This window comes from Equus quagga, chromosome 2, assembly GCF_021613505.1.
Source record: "Equus quagga isolate Etosha38 chromosome 2, UCLA_HA_Equagga_1.0, whole genome shotgun sequence".
Lineage (NCBI taxonomy): Eukaryota > Metazoa > Chordata > Mammalia > Perissodactyla > Equidae > Equus > Equus quagga.
The window spans coordinates 127,483,473-127,500,247 of record NC_060268.1 but is presented as its reverse complement, the minus strand read 5'-3'; the positions used below and the strand labels follow the sequence as shown (position 1 = coordinate 127,500,247).

General features: G+C 46.1%; 1 protein-coding gene across 2 annotated transcripts in view; it reads left to right on the top strand.

Moving 5' to 3' along the window:
- Positions 1-2,218, top strand: part of TSPAN15 (tetraspanin 15) — a 53,130-nt gene extending 50,912 nt beyond the window's left edge. Inside the window, exons 6-7 of one of the 2 annotated variants that reach the window (XM_046655519.1) lie at positions 736-852; positions 1,457-2,218. In XM_046655519.1, coding sequence (XP_046511475.1) covers positions 736-852; positions 1,457-1,606 — 267 coding nt within the window. In that variant the 3' untranslated portion in view covers positions 1,607-2,218. The remainder of the gene's footprint in view (positions 1-735; positions 853-1,456) is intronic. The other variant, XM_046655518.1, reaches the window with a different exon arrangement.
- The last annotated feature ends 14,557 nt before the right edge of the window (positions 2,219-16,775 follow it).

Here is a 16,775-nt window from a genome sequence, read left to right as displayed (position 1 = left end):
GTGATGTAACCGACCAACACACCTAATTTCAAAACAACATAATGATCTAGGGTAAAAGGAAAAATAAAATAAAACCATTTACAACCATATGACATAAATCAACACGTAAGGCTCAGTGCTGGATGGAGTCAGCAGAGGACACAATGAGGCAGGCCGGGGTTCGCACCCACGGGGCAGCTGATACCCAGGGGGTGTTATGTTGGCAGCTTGCCTGCCATGGGCTTTATTGTTGCCATTGGCATTGTTTTTTGAAAATGGTGAACAATTCTTGATAAGGTTCAGAACAAAATGAAGTATAACCATTCCTTAATTTACATAGCAGTATTTTTGCAAAATTCAGTGCATAGTAAAACCATGCAGAAAACACTGGGTTTTTATGTCCCTGGAGTCAGGCTTTCGGCTGATAACCATGGATGGGTTTTCACCCACACGAAAGCCTAGGGGACACCTGAGAGGCAGGCAGGGCAGTTGTTTGTGGAACAGGATTGTCCTTAGCTCTGAAGTCCCTCAGCCTCCGACCCCATTGCTGCGGCAACTGAAGTGCCACCATTGTGCCCCCAGCGCTCTCTAGGGAGCAGTACTGCCTGTTGTGTTGAGACCCAGTGGTCTAGAGCCACCTTCTCACATTGCATGTGAGAAACTGAGGCCCAGAGAGGTTGAGGGACTTGCCTGGACCCTGAGTGAATGGCAGAGGGGGGATCTGGCAAGGTGCTCAGCCAGTCTCCTCCCCGGCAGCGCCTCAGCGTGCAGGACGTCATCTATGTGCGGGGCTGCACAAACGCTGTGCTCATCTGGTTCATGGACAACTACACCATCATGGCCGGCCTCCTCCTGGGCATTCTACTCCCCCAGGTGGGCTGGTCCTCCCTCCACCCGGGGCGGGGAGCTGGAGGTATGGGTGGCGGGCAGACTGTGGGTTCAGATAAAGTGTGGCTTGGTGACTATGGAGAGCAGAGAGGTGCAAAGGGGCTGGGTGAGGAAGGCTCTGCACCAGCAATCTGGGCTCACCCTGGGAGGGCCGGAGGGCGAATGGCGATAGCATGGCTTGTAAAGCTCTTCCAGGTGCTTCACGGGCACCGTCTCCTTCAGTTCTGTGAGGGGAGGGGGGTACAGTTATGCCCATTTTACAGAGGGGCAAACCGAGGCTCGGCAAGGTTAAATGACTTGCCTGAGGTCCCCCACATCGTGAGTGGCATAGCTGGGATGGAGACAGGAATCCCAGAACGGAGGAGCCTCTGCTGACGGGGCACCGAAAGGTCTCTGGGATTTCCTGGAAGGGGCAGAGGTGGGGCCAGGCTGGGCTGCTGGGGTAGTGGAGCACTGGGGGGAAGCCTGTGCCCTGGGGGTTTCCCAGGTGACTGTGTGTGAGTGCACGTGACTGACTGCCCCGGGGGCTGGGGACTGCAGAGGCCACCCAGGTCCCCAGCGGCTCTCACCGCCTGCCCCTTCTCCTCAGTTCCTGGGGGTGCTGCTGACGTTCCTGTACATCACCCGGGTGGAGGACATCATCATGGAGCACTCTGTCACCGACGGGCTCCTGGGGCCTGGCGCTAAGCCCAGCGTGGAGGCAGCAGGCACAGGGTGCTGCATGTGCTACCCCAATTAGGGCGTGGCTGGGCAGCGGCCCCATCAGGACCACGCCGGGCACCCGCAAGGCCAGCGTGAAGGCTGGAAAGGACCGTGGCGCTGACCCGACTCAGGCCTCCTGGGCCACTGCGTCTCAGGGGCGGACCCCAGGCCCTCCGGCCGGGACTCTGCCAGCCCAGGCTGCTGGGTGGGGGCCACGAGGGCGTCCCTTCTCCAGGCCGGGCCGCCGGGGAGGGGAGCTCAGTGCCCGGCCTGGCGGGTTCACTCCTGACAGTGTCTTGGCTGGTGGTGGTGCCTCCCCAGGAGGGCAGTCTTGTAGTGATTTGTAAGCAGGGAGGGAGCATGTGCCCTGTGCTGACAGAGGGGAGGAGAGGGTGCCGCCCGGCCCCCAGTCTCTGGGCCACGCCCTGGAGGCCAGGTTGGGCCCATTTCCTAGCCTTCCAGGTGCCTTGAGCCCTTCCCAAGGGCTGCAGCTTTGCTGACCCTGTTTTTTATGTGATTTTTGTAACATTCATTTTGTACACAGTTAACAGGAGTTTCTGACTAATCACAGCTGGTGTTTCCCACGCGCACCACTCTTGCGCCTCCCAGCCAGTTTAATTAAACAATAAAGACATGATGGTTTTTTTAGGTCTTTCATTTGCGTTGTTTGGGTGGGGAGAGGGTGAGGAAGCCCTCATCGTGAACTTGGCAACGCCTTTTTGGTGCAAGGATGGAAGGGGGCCTCCCTGAGGCCCAATTTGGGACACTGAAGCCTGGGGGGTGGGTCAGCAGTGGGCCCGAGGCTGCCTGCTCCGGGTTTGGAGTGGCCTCTCCCGTTCTTTGGTGTTACTACCTAAAGAAATGGCTTCTCCTAGCTGTGCGTGTGCACTGGGCTGAAGCCTCCCATGCCTGCCCTGCTGCTAGGAATTTGCTTGTGGGAAACCTCAGGGGAGGAGGCAGAGATGACAGTACCTATTTTACAGACTGGGAAACTGAGGCCAAGCCACCTGTGTCGTGAGGCTCCTCCTCCAGAAAGTGGGGCAGATGGGAACTAGGAAAGTCCGGGGTCCAAGAAGGAGCAGTGCCCACAAATGCACCCGCAGCTTTAGAACCAGAGCCACTCTTCCTCCTGCAGCAAGCAGCTTGTTCCCAGGAACTGGCACTGGGCAGAACGTCACTCAGTGCCAAGCAAAGCTTAGTGCCGACTGCCCCCTGCTGGAGACAAGCAGGACCTGCATGCAACAGTGTGTCGTCCGTGCGTGCGTGTGTGTGTGTGTGTGTGTGTTGTGTGTCGTGTGTCGTGTCCTGTCCTGTCCTGTCCCCACCCCGTCCCTTCCCCCCGCCCCGAGCCTTCCTGCCTCAAGACTCGGGTTCTAGATTTTCTGTGAGGTTCTTAGTAGAGGGCAATAGAAATAAAACAGCAAGAGCCCTAAAGCTGAAGATCTAAGGATGTTAGGGAACTGCCCCTCACATCCAGGGGTGAAGTGGTAGGCTGCTTGGTCTGCCATGTGTACCAGCCTGAGTTGTCTGATGTGGATGTAGGAAAGGGCTGGAGAGGTTTTCAAAAGGATAGAATAATGCAACAACAGCAAACACATCAGCGAGTATACACTGTGACAGGAACTTGTCTAAACATCTTACACATGTTAACTCCGTTCATCCTCACAACTGTATGTGGTGCTTCTTGTTATCTCCATTTTATTGATGGAGAAACTGAGGCACAGAGTGGCTAAGTAACTTGCCCAAGGCACATGGCTGGTTGTTGACAAAGCCATGACATGAACCCAGGTGGAAGCTCACTGGGCTCTCAGCCCTCTTCTGCCACTGTCACCTGGTGTGGACATATGGTGCCAGGGGTGCAAAACCAGGGACAGCTGCAGCCCCACCTGAAGCCCCTCCCATGGGGGGCCATTGCAGCCACTGCCAGAGCCTCTGGCTGCTCCGCATTTTCACCTTTGGACACAAGGCCAGGTCCAGCTCTGTGTGTGACTGTTGGCCTCGTGGTTCTCTGGCTCAGCTGTTCCCTGAGGAGTCTCTGTGCTCGGAGGGAAGCAGCCGTCTCTGGGCCAGCAAGAGGGAGAGGCACTGAGGGGTTGGTACTGCACTGAGTCTACTTGTCCAAAGTCACTTTGCCTTGGAACCTGGAAACCTCTGGGCACCTCATTCTCCCTCTTTCCACGACCATGCACAGACACCCCTCGACCTCACCCTGCTGCTTGTGTGGACCAGGAGTCACAGGTTGGTGCCCACAGATGCTGAGCTCCAGGGGACATTCCTTTTTTTCTAAACCTCAGCCACTCACCCCTCCAGAAAGCAAAACGGAACACATGGAGAGGACTTTCCAGTCCTGTGGTTGGGGACACCCCAGCTGTTGCATCCTTTTGTGCTTAAAAGCCAATGACATCATCTTGACCCCTCAACTCACAAGGTGGAAGAATGACCCTCAAAACTAGTCCTTTTCCCACACCATGGTACGCACAGAAAACGACGGTATTGCTGCAGCCCACCCATATTTGTGAAACTAGAGGAGATTTGTGGGCTTTGATTTGGACATTTTTTGTTATTGAATTATAACAAAAACCGAAGAATAACATGCATTAAGAAAGACTGGCTTGGGGCCGACCCCATGGCTGAGTGGTTAAGTTCTTGCGCTCCACTTCCGCGGCCCAGAGTTTCGCCAGTGTGGATCCTGAGCGCGGACATGGCACCGCTCATCAGGCCATGCTGAGGCCCACATGCCACAACTAGAAGGAACCACAACTAAAAGATACAACTATGTACCAGGGGGCTTTGGGGAGAAAAAGGAAAATAAAATCTTAAAAAAAAAAGACTGGCTTTGTATAAAACTTCCAAATACAAGATTCTCCATATTTTTAAACAATTTCTTGAAGTATACTTGACATAAACTGCACATATTTAAAGTGACAAATACATCATTAATGAAACCATCACCACAATCAAGATAACACATCCCTCCCCCTAAGAAATTTCCCCTTGCCCCTTGGCAATCCCTTCCCTCCAGCCCTCGCCACCACCCCTGCCCCATCCCCAGGCAACCATGGATCTGCTTTCTGTCTCTATAAATTACTCTGTATTTTCTAAAGTTTTATATAAGTGGATTCATACAATTTGTAGTCTCTTTGTGGCCTCTTTCACTCAACATGAGTATTTTGAGAGCCATTCATTTTGTAGCATACATCAGTAGTCCATTCCTTTTCATTTCTGAGTTGTGTTTCATTGTAGGGATGTACCATAGTTTATCCATTCACCTATTGATGGACATTTGTATTGTTTATTGTTGCTGTTGTTACAAATAAAGCTGCTGTGAACATTTGTGTACATGTCTTTATATAGACATGTTTTCATTTCTCTTGGGTAAATATCTAGGAGTGGAATAGACGGATCATATGGTAAGTATATGTCTAACTTTTTAAGAAACTGCCGAAGTATTTTCCAGAGTGGCTGTGTGATGATGCAGCCCCCAGCCCTGCAGGGTCCCAGTTCCTGCTTCCTTGCCAGTATTTGGTATGGTCAGTCTTTTCAATGTTAGTCATTCTAATGAGTGTGTCGTGATAGCTCATTGTGGTTTTATTTTGCATTTCCTTAGTTAATCACGTTAAGCATATTTTCATGGGCTTATTTGTCAGCCACATAATTTCTTTGGTGAAGTGTCTGTTCAAATCTTTTTAAAAATATTGTTTTCTTTTTTTAATTTTTTAATTTTATTTTTTACTGCAGTAACATTGGATTATAACATTATACAGCTTTCAGATGCACCTTGTAATATATTTCGAATTCTGTGTAGATTACATCATGTTCACCACCCCAAAACTAATTATAGTCCATCACCACACATGAGCCTAATCCCCCCATTACCCTGCCTCCTCCCTTGTTTTATTATTATTAAGTTTTAAGAATTCTTTATAAATTCTAGATACAAGTCCTTTATGAAATATACAATTTGCAAATATTTTCTCCCAGTCTGTGGCTTGCCTTTATTTCTCTTAACCGTGTTTTTCAAAAAGCAAGGGGTCGGCCCGGTGGCTCAGCAGTTAAGTGTGCACATTCTGCTTCGGCAGCCCGGGGTTCGCTGGTTCGGATCCTGGGTGTGGACATGGCACTGCTTGGCACGCCATGCTGTGGTAGCTGTCCCACATATAAAGTAGAGGAAGATGGGCACAGATGTTAGCTCAGGGCCAGTCTTCCTCAGCAAAAAGAGGAGGACTGGCAGTAGTTAGCTCAGGGCTAATCTTCCTCAAAAAACAAAACAAAACAAAAAGCAGAAGTTTTTAACTTGAAGTCCAATTTATCAATTGTTTTCTTTTGTGCATTGTGCTTTTGGTATTGTATCTAAGAAATCTTTGCCTAACCTAAGGTCACGGAGTTTTCTCCTACATTTTCTTTTAGAAGCTTTATAGTTACGTAAAACTACTACATTTAGGTCAATGATCCATTTCGAGTTAATTTTTGTATATGCTGCAAAACATGGATTGAAATTCATTTATTTTGTTTATGAATATCCAGTTGCTTCAGCACTGTTTGTTGAAAGATGATCCTTTCTCCACCAAATTGCCTTTGCACCTTTGTTGAAAATCAATTGTTCATATGTGTGTGGTTTTTGTGTGTGTGTGTGTGAGGAAGATTGGCCCTGAGCTAACATCTGTTGCCAACCTCTCTTTTTTTTTGTTTTGACCCCCAAAGCCCCAGTACATATTTGTGTATCCTAGTTGTAAATCCCTCTAGTGGTTCTATGTGGGATGCCACCAGGATCTGTGCCCAGGATCCAAACCAGCAAACTCCCCGGCTGCTGGAGCGGAGCGCCTGAACTTAACCACTCTGCCTCAGGGCCGGCTCCTACATGTGGGTTTATTTCTGGATTCTCTATTCTGTTTCCTTCAATGTTGAATAGAAAGTGTGAGAGTAGACATCCTTGTCTTATTCCTGATCTTAGGGGGAAAGCGTTCAGTCTTTCATCGTTACGTATGTTAGATGTAGGTTTTTCATTGATGCCCTTTATCAGGTTGAGGGAATTCTCTTATATTTTTGGTTTACTGAGAATTTTTGTCAAGATTGGACGTTGGATTTTGTCGGAGGCTTTTTCTGCTTCTTTTAAAATTCGTTAATATGGCGAATCACATTGACTAATTTTCAAACGTTAAATCAACCTTGCATCCCTGGGATGTGCCCCACTCAGTCATGATGTACTGACTTAATACATTGTTGGGTTTGATTTGCTAAAACTTTGTTTAGAATTTTTGCACCTATGTTCAGGAGGGCTATTAGGGTCTAGTTTTCTTGTAATGTCTTTGTCTGGTTTTGGTGTCAGAGTGATGCTGGCTTCATAGAATGAGTTGGGAAGTATTCTTTCCTTTTTAATTTTCTGGAAGAGTTTGTGTAGAGTTGGTATTTCTTCCTTAAAAGTCTGATAGGATTCACCGGTGAAGCTACTGGCCCAGAGTCTTCTTTGTAGGAAGATTTTTAACTATAAATCCGATTTGTTAAGTGGATATGAGGCTAATTAGGTTATTTCTTTCTTCTTGAGAGCGTTAGTCATTTAGTCCTCCAAGAAATTTGTGCATTTCATCTAAGGATGTCCAATTTATTGGCATAAAGTTGTTCATAACGCTCCCTTATTATCCTTTTAATATCTGTAATCTTAGTGGTTACATCTTTCTTATTCCTGATATTGATAATTTGACCTTTCTCTCTTTTCCCTAATTAGTCTGACCGGGGGTTATCAATTTTACTGATCTTCTCAAAGAACTGGCTGGGTCATTCTCATAAGTATAGAAACAAGCTGTTACTATTCCCGTCTGAAGACAAATAAGCAGATCTCTCTGGATCTTACTGCCCCCTCCAGGCTCTGCCCCTTTTCTCTCCATCCCTTCACAGCAACCACTTTGAAAGAGTGACCATACTCTGTCTCTGATGTCTCTCCTCATTCACTCTCTAAGTTCCTTAATTAGACTCCTGTCCCCTGCTGCCCAAATTGCTCATGTGAAGATCACCAATGACCTCTTCGTGGACGCGTCCAATGTTCTCGAGTCAGTCCTTACCCCCTTGACTTGTCTGCAGCCCTCAGCCAGCTGGTCACCCTCTCTTCCTTGCGTTGCTTTCTTGTGTGTCTTCCAAGACACCCACTTTGCCTGGTTTCTCTCTTCTGTGGCTACCCCTCCTCGGTCCAGTTGTCCGTCCTCTTCCCCAATCTCAGCATTTGAGGGCCTGATCTGGCTTTTCTGTCTACACTCTCTCTCTTGGTGACCTCCTCCATCCTCATGGTTTTAGGAACTCCCAAAATGACCTTACTCCCTGAGACTCATATGTCCAACTGACTACTCAGATTTTCCACCTGAATGTAGACATCCCACACCTAAGATTCCAATACTGATTCCTGATACTCCCCCCCACCGCCCCCGCAAACCTGCTCCTGCAGCTGTCTTCCGCATCTCAGGGAACGACCACTCCATCCTTCCAGTTGCTTAGGCCAAAGACCTTGGAGTCCGACTCGCCTGATCCTTGAATGCACCAGGCCTTTGCATCTGCTGTTTCCTCTGCCTGGAGTGCTCCGCTCTCACATGTCCGCCTGGCTGGCTCTCAGTTTCAACTGGCGACATGTCATGTCCTTGGTGAGACTGTCCTTGGCCACCCTCAATACAACTCTGTCTCCTTCCTTAATTCCCTGTTCCCCTTCCCAGCCTGTTTCCCTCTTAGCACTTAGCGCTATGTAACTGCTACACACTTTATTTATCTGGCTTCTTTTCTGTCTCCACTATTGGAGTGGAAACTCCACGAAGGTGGGAAGTTTTGTGTGCTTTGCTCACCACTTGTCTTAGCTTGGGTTCTCCTGAAAGCAGATCCTGAGATAAGTGCTTCATACAGGTGATTTATCTGGGAAGTGATCCCAGGGAGCAGGAGGGAGGAATGAGGGAACCGAAACAAGGAAGGAGAGAGAGCAAATAGAAGAATGCATTACTGCATGAGCCACGGCACTGCGGTTGCTGACTCCCCCAGGACCCCATGAAGAGGCCTGGGAAATGGGGACAAGAGAGGGGAAACGTTTCTTCATCAGCTCCCATTAATCGAGTGGCCCCACAGGCATGACCTGCCCTGCCCTTGAGGTTGCACATGCATGAGTACCAAGCAGGCATGTTCAACCCTGGCCTCAGAGGAGCTCCAGGGTAGGTTGGACCTAAGGCACTGCCGTCACAGCTGCTCAGAGAACTGGATCCTGCAGCCCTGGATGGAAAGGCCAAGAGGGTTTGGAATGGAGCATAGAGGTGTCTGGTCTTCACTGTATCCCCAGGACCTAGCCCAGTGCCTGACACAGAGTAATAGATCAGAGTTGTTGAGTGAGGGAAGAGAATGAATGAGAATGATCTAGGGAGATACTATCCATGGGGAAATAAACCGCAAGCAGCTCCTGACAGCCAGGCCAGCCTTTGTCCCATATGACCCAGGACACTGGTGGAGGGGGCCAATGTCACAGCCTAGACACTAGGAGGTTCTGGGGCCATGCTGGGACCCTGGGGTGGACGTGAACTCTGGCCTCCCAATCTTTGAGAGGACAACCCCTTCTTTGGGTGACCTCTCTCCACTGTGTCACAGACTCGATCAAGTAACAACTGCCCCTTTTCTCATGCTCGTTGTGCACTGGCTTTGTGCTCATCTCTTTTCACCTGTAATGGTTCATAATAACTATAATAAAAAGGGGAACTGGGATCAGAAGGGTTAAGGAATGTGCCTAGGGGCCCCATCTAGTCAGCGATACAGCTGGGATGTGAACGCATGTCTGACTCCAAGGCCCTTGCTCCCCGACATTGGGCTAGTCAGGCATTTGAGCTCCTATCTACCGTTCTGGCCCCTGGATCCTCGCCCCAGTCAACAGGTCCCTGGACTTAGCCAGTTCACTCTTAGCTCACGTGGTTCTACCATCGTCTCACCTACCTCTCAACTCTTCCACATCCCCCTCCCATCTCCTTAGAGTCTCACTTCAATTCTGTGTGTGGAGGGACTTATTTTAGGATCACCCATTGTACAGACGAGGAAAATAGGCCAGACTAGTTTAGTAAGTTGTATGCCAAGAGGCTCTGCCAGCAAGCCCAGCGCCTGGCTCCTTCCAAGCCCCTGCTCTGCCTACCACCCTCCTGGGGCCTGGAAAGCAACCAGAAATATTACGAGGCTGCTGGCCCTGGCACGGGGTCCTGGCTCTCCGTAGTCTGCGAGCCCTTGCGGGGAGCGTGGTTCACAGTCCCCAGAGCCCAGGAAGGCACCCGGCACGGTTTCTGGCATGGCTGCATGTAGCCCCTAGGTGGCGCTGCCGGCCCGCTGCTTGGAGCCCAGCACTCAAACTCCATCCTCTCCATCTGCAACCCCTCCAGCCTGGGCCCGCGCAGGGGCGGCAGTGGGAGTGCGTCCCCACCCCCTGGAGTGTGGTATCCCAAAGGAGCGGGCCTCGAAGTGAGGGAGCCTAAAACACCATAGGTACCCGAATATAGTAGGCGCTCAATAAATAATCGCTAAATGAGTAACCATTCTAAGAAGTTGGCATAGATGAGACTTTTCCATCTCTATCTTACAGACTAGGAAACTGAGGCCGGTTACTAACAACAGCAATAGGTTACTATTATTAACTATGGTTAAGTCTCTATGTCGGGAGGAGGGGGGGGGGCACTGTACTTGGCACATTTTATTCTTCATCCTGTTTGATCATCACAGCGATGAGGCAGGCCCTTTATGATCCCATTTTGCAGGTGAGGACACTGGGCTTAGAGAGGCCAGTTAGTGGAATACAGGGAAGAAGCAGGATTTGAAGCTCTCCGCCTGCATCTGTCAGGGTCTCTTGTTGGTCCAGTGCTCCTCCCCGACCCCAAACAGGACCCCAGGGGGAGGCCCCATACCCAGCTCAGCTGGCACAGCGTCAGCCCCAGCGTCATACAACCACCAGAGGGAGGCCCCAGCATTTAGACAGCCATGGAAGGACCTAGAATGAGGCTGGGGAGGGAGGCAGGGACTGAAGTGCCAGAATGAGTCAGTGCGGGCAACCAGGCTCTGGAGGGCAGTGTCTTTGTCTGTGAAAAGAGGATAGTCACCCCTACCTGGGCGGTCACTGTGGGGTGACGTGAGACCACGCACGTCAAGTTGTTGCTCTTGAGGCTCAGCACCTAGCCCCACCCCAAGTCCTCGCCCTTCGCACTGAGCAGGCTGACCAGCCAGCTACAATCAGACCATAGTGGTCAGTGAATGTGCTATCTATTTTACTGATTTGTTTTGTGTATTGTCAGTCCCTCAGGGTGTTGCTCTGCTTTCGTGCACTGCTGTCTCCCCCAGTGCTTAGATCACGGTGCCTGGTACACGGTGGGTGCTCCATAAGCAGGTGTGGACAGAGGAAATGGGAGTGGCCAAAGGGAGCATGTACACCTGTGCTAGGCCGGGTCTTGGTGGCCCTTGGATCCCCCTTGTGAACCCCAGACAGCCAGGCTCTGAGTGTTGCCCTGCCTTGCAGGCTGTCAGCCTGGTCAAATCTTTGTCCCTCTCTGGGCCTCTCTCTCCTCCTCTCCAGAGGGAGCATCTAAAGGTTTCCAGGTGTGATGGCTCAGGGGGTGGCCATGCCAGATGTAAGGATGCCCTTTAATGCCACCTGTCACCCTGCCCATGCTGTGCTGCCCTCTCCTTCTCCCTGCTGCTGTATCCTTTTCTCCATCTGCCAAAGTAAACATGTCATGGCTGCCCCTCCCCCTCCCAATATCCAGTGAAAAACCCAGTGAAATCACTGCAAATAGAAAAATATCTACATCAACTTAAGAGACTAAGCCTGTGCTTGAGGCAGATCTGGTAGCAGCTTCTAGCAAGGACCCAGACTAAGACACCATTAGCAGGGCACTGGTGGGGGCTTGGCCTCCTGGGTGAGATTTTTATGACTGGCCTTAGCTGTCCTCCTGATACTGACTCGGGAGATGCTGGGGATCCTCTGGCACAAGGCAATGAAGGTCACTTCAAGACCCTTTGGACCCTGCTGGCAGCAAAAATGGGTCTCAGAAACCAACTCCAATGAGATGAGCCACCCAAGAGCTCCTGGCCCTTGTTGCCTGGAGGACTAGAACAGGGTCTCACACCCAGAAGGAGAACCAGCATGTGGAGAATATTGGCCAGGGCTTGGCTGGGTCCCACATATCCCAACAACTGCCACCTTAGGTCTGTGAGGAAGATTCCACTAGGGTCTGAGGGTCCGATGTGGGAGCCGGGGCCGTCCGTGCATCCAACAGAGCCGCACAGATAGAACTCTTCATTAGAGGAGGAGTCACCAGGAGAAACAGATGGGCCTACGGGAGAAGATGCAGCAAAGGGGGAAGGCGGAGGAGAGGGGAGTGCTGTGTCTTAGGATCACGGCAGCTCCAGCACCTCACAAGACACAGAGTAGATGCTCAATAAATACTGGTTGAATGACTACATAAGCTGAGTATAACCTTCCTCAGCAACAGATATTACTGCAAAGTTAGAATATTTGTACTTCAGCCTCTGTTTATGGTACAAGAGAATACTGCTTCTACTAAATAAGGGCAATTCACAGTTAGAGACAGTGGTAAACCAAAAATACCGTAGCCGAATTACAATCTGTACTGGATGCAATAAATAGTAGACCCGACCATGTGAAAATCAAATGAAACTTACAAAAAACAGAGGGAGAACCAGTCCCAGGATGCAGTGGAGAAGGATGAGGACAGAACACGACTGAGAACCCATGAGGATGGGGGCCACAGAAGCCTCGCCAGGCACACGCGCGTGCGCACACACACACACAGACACACACAGAGGCACAGAATAAAGGAAACAGAGGCAATAAAATGATAAAAAAAAAGTAAACTCTTGATTGCAAAAAGAATAAGAGACAGTGAAGTTAAAAACGTGCAAGTCTTATGGTAGTTCTTCCTAACTTTCCTCAGGAAGGTGACGTAGTGAGGAAGTGATAACATGTGAGTTCCCTGGGTACAGGGAGCAGGCACTCAGGCCCTGGACTTCCTGGGCCCGGGACAAGAATCTCAGCTGCCTGTGGCCCACCCACAGCACATGGAGGAGCCCTAGAGACACGCACACAGCGACCGAGCAGCTGTTGCCAGGATGTCTACGGCAGCACTGTGTGTAATAGTGAAAAATGGGAAATCTCCTAAGTGTTTGCCAGCAGGGAGTGAGTAAACAAGTGGTGGTATGATCCTGCAGTGGAATATTATACAGCACTTAAAATGAGGAGCCAAAGCTCCATGGACCAGAGCTCAAGGTCATACTGTTGAGTGGAAAAGCTGGCTGCATAATGATACACAGAATACGACGTCATTATACCAATTTAAAAATGATATGCTGCTTATGGATATCTATATAAGAAGTAAAAGTATCAAAAGAAGGAATAGAGGAGATATATCAAATTCTTGAGACTCTGTAAGGCGAAAAGGGAAATGGGACTGGAGACTGAACAGAATTCAATCTTATCTCTACAGCTTATTTTCTTTAAAAATTGGAAACAAAAATGTTCAACTGTGAATATTTGTCCATTCAGGATCTGTAGATGAGAATTATGTAATTCTCAGTAGCTCTCTGTACTTCTCTTTTTGGTTGGTTGTTTTCGGTGTAATTTTTTATTATGGTAGAATACACATAACATTTACCATTTTAACTTTTTTAAGTGTACGATCTACTGGCATTAAGTATGTTCACAATGCTGTGCAACCATCTCCACTGTCCATTTCCACAACTTTTTCATCATGTTAAACAGAAGCTCTGTACCCATTAAACAATAACAATTCATGCCTCCCCCGAGCCCTGGTTACCTCTATTTCTACTTTCTCTCTCTATGAATTTGTATATTCTAGGTGTCTCATATAAATGGAACCATAGAATATTTGTCCTTTGGTGTCTGGTTTATTTCATTTGGCATAATGTTTTCAAGGTTCATTCATGTTGTAACCTGTATCAGAATTTTATTACTTTTAAGGCTGAATAATGCCGTTATATGTATATACCATATTTTGTTTATCCATTCATCCATAGATGGGCAATTGAGTTGTTTTCACCTTTTGGCTATTGTGAGTAATGCTGCTATTAGCATTGGTGTACAAGTATCTGTTTGAGTCCCTGATATTGATTCTTTTGGGTAGATACTTAGGAGTAGAATTGCTGGGTCATATGGTAATTCTATGTTTAGCTTTTTGAAGAATTGCCAGACTGATTTCCACAGTGGCTATATCATTTTACATTCCCACCAGCAATGCACAAGAGTTCCAATTTCTACACATCTTCATTAGCACTTGCTATTTTCCATTTTTTGGGTAACAGCCACTTTATTTTTTCTTTTCTTGCCTATGTTTTGGCGTCATATCCAAGAAACCAGTGCCAAATCCAATGTCATGAAGACTTTCCTCTGTATTTTTTCTAAGAGTTTTATAGTTTTAGCTCTTACATTTAGGTAACTGATGCATTTTGACTTAATTTTTGTATATGGTATAAGTTAAGGGTTCAAGTTCATTCTTTTGCATGTGGATATCCAGTTTCCCCAACATCATTTGTTGAAAAGACTGTCCTTTCCCCATTGAATGTTCTTGGCACCCTTGTGGAAAATCTATTGATCATATATGAGAGGATTTATTTCCGGGTTCTCTGCTCTATTCCATTGGTCTATATGTCTGTCCTTATGCTAGTTCCACACTATTTTGATTACTGTAGCTTTGTAGTAAGCTTTGAAATCAAGAAGTGTGAGTCCTTCAACTTTGTTCTTCTTTTTCGAGAAAAAGAAGGGTCCCTTTTCTGTGCTTTTTAACTTGTCAAAAGAAACGGAATGGGGCTGATGGGTACATTCGGGATTCACTCTGTACTATGCAAAATTTTAAGAAGGAAATCCACATCCTGGTGGATGCTTTAAGTGCCAGAGATAAAGAATTTTGTAAGAATATAAGCAGAAAATAAAGATTGGCTGCAATTAAAAAAACCAGCTGGCCTCACTTGATGGTTCAGTGTTAGATTTAGTAAGACCGTGTCAATAGATCGAATCCAATACCCATTTCTAGAGGAAAAACTCCTTCCTCATGAAGGACATAAAACAGTCATAAATCTTTATGTGCCAAACTATACAGCAGTTAAATAAGCACAGCAATAACTTCTAAAAATACAGACAGAACTTAAAACAAAAAGAACTAAAAAACCACACAATCACAGTCGGTGATCTAAATACAAAGCTTTCAGAATTTGAAATTCAGTAGACAAAAATAGGCAAGGAAGTAGAAGATGTGAATAATTAAAATATCGAGATCATATATAGATGTATCTAATATATATAAATGCATCTTATATGTACATATATATGCATCTCACATTATTTCGCCTCATACAAAAGTACATGAAACACTAACAAAAATTTGCTGTTTCCTGGTCACAAAGATAACCTTAATAAATTTCAAAAAGTAGAGATTTTACATGCTATATTCACTATTTAATTCATTGAAATGATAATTTAGTAATGAAAAGATTATTTTTAAAAGATTGTAACTAACTGAAAAAAATAAATACTTTTTAAATAACCACTGTTCAAAGAGGAAATAAAAACTGAAATTTAAAATTATTAACAAAAGAGGAATAAATTATATAAAACTTACAAGATACATTTACAACTCTTTACCAGAGAAAATATATAGACTTAAAGATTTTTCTTATTCAGAATAAAAGACTTAAAATAAATTAAATATGTATTCACCCTAAGATAAAGAACAATAAAACAAATAAAACAAAAAAGACAGTACCAGGAATTTCTAAAAAGATAAAAGTCAAAATAAATAAGTAAAAAACAAAATAATGATAATAGAAAAGATTAATAAAACCAAACTTTAGCTTTTATAAAAGATAAATGAGTTATCCCCTACAAGCCTGAATAAGACTGAGAGTGTAGGGGAGAAGAAGCTAAGATATACAACATTAGGAAGAAGAACCATGGTACAACCACAGATGTGAAAGAGAGGAAAAGATTCTTAAATAAATATGATATACAACTCCATGGCAATAAACTTGAAAAAATTAATGAAATGGTTTTCTAGAAGAGTATAAATTATCAAAACTAATCCAAAAAGAAAACTTGAGTGACCCATAATCATATACAAGTTTAAAATGTGATTAAAAATCTATGACTTAGTACAACTCAATAATAAAAAGAGAAAAAGTGCAATTTAAAAATGGGCAAAGAATCTGAATAGACATTCCCCAAGGAAGATGTACAAATGGCCAATAAGCATGTGAAAAGATGCTCAATGTCTTTAGTCATGAGGAAAATGCAAATCAAAACCACAATGAAATGCCACTTTACACCCACTAGGCTGGCTAGAATCAAACAGTCAGACAGCAACGTGTTGGTGAGGGTCTGGAGGAATTGGAACCCTCGTAACTGCTGCTGCACTTAGGAAGACAGTCTTGCAGTTCTTCAAATGAGTAAACACAGAATTACCACGTGACCCAGCAATTCTACTCCTAGGTAGATATCCAAGAGAAATGAAAACACGTGTCCACACAAAAATTTGTACGTGAATGTTTATGGCAGCATTGTTCATAATAGCCAATAGGTGGAAACAGCCCAAACGTCCACCAGTGGGTGAATGGATGAACAAAATGCATTACATCCATAAAATGGAATGTTATTCAGCCATAAAAAGTAATGAAATTCTGATACATGCTACAACATGAATAAACTTTTGAAACATTATGTTAAATGAAAAAAGCCAGTCCCAGAAGACCACATAATTATGTGATTTGATTAATATGGAATGTCCAATATAGAAAAATCTGGAGATAGAATGCAGATTAGTGGTTGCTTAGGATTAGGGGTGGGGGTAAGAGAGTTAGAGGGGTGATAGCTAAAGGCTATGGAGTTTCTTTTTGAGGTGATGAAAATGTTTTTAATTGGTTGTGATGGTGTTTGCACATATTTGTGAATATACTAAAAACCATTGAATTGTGCACTTTGAATGGGTGACTTGTATGGTATGTTAATTACATCTCAATAAAGCTGTTTAAAAAATCCATGATTTAGAAATGCATTATGGGTAGATGATTTTATGGGTGATTACCATATTAATAAGGCAGAACTAGCTGCTATAACTTCCTTCCTTAAATCTCAGGGGCTTAACACAATAGAAGTTTATCTTTTACTCACATAGAGATCAAAACATGTGTTCCTC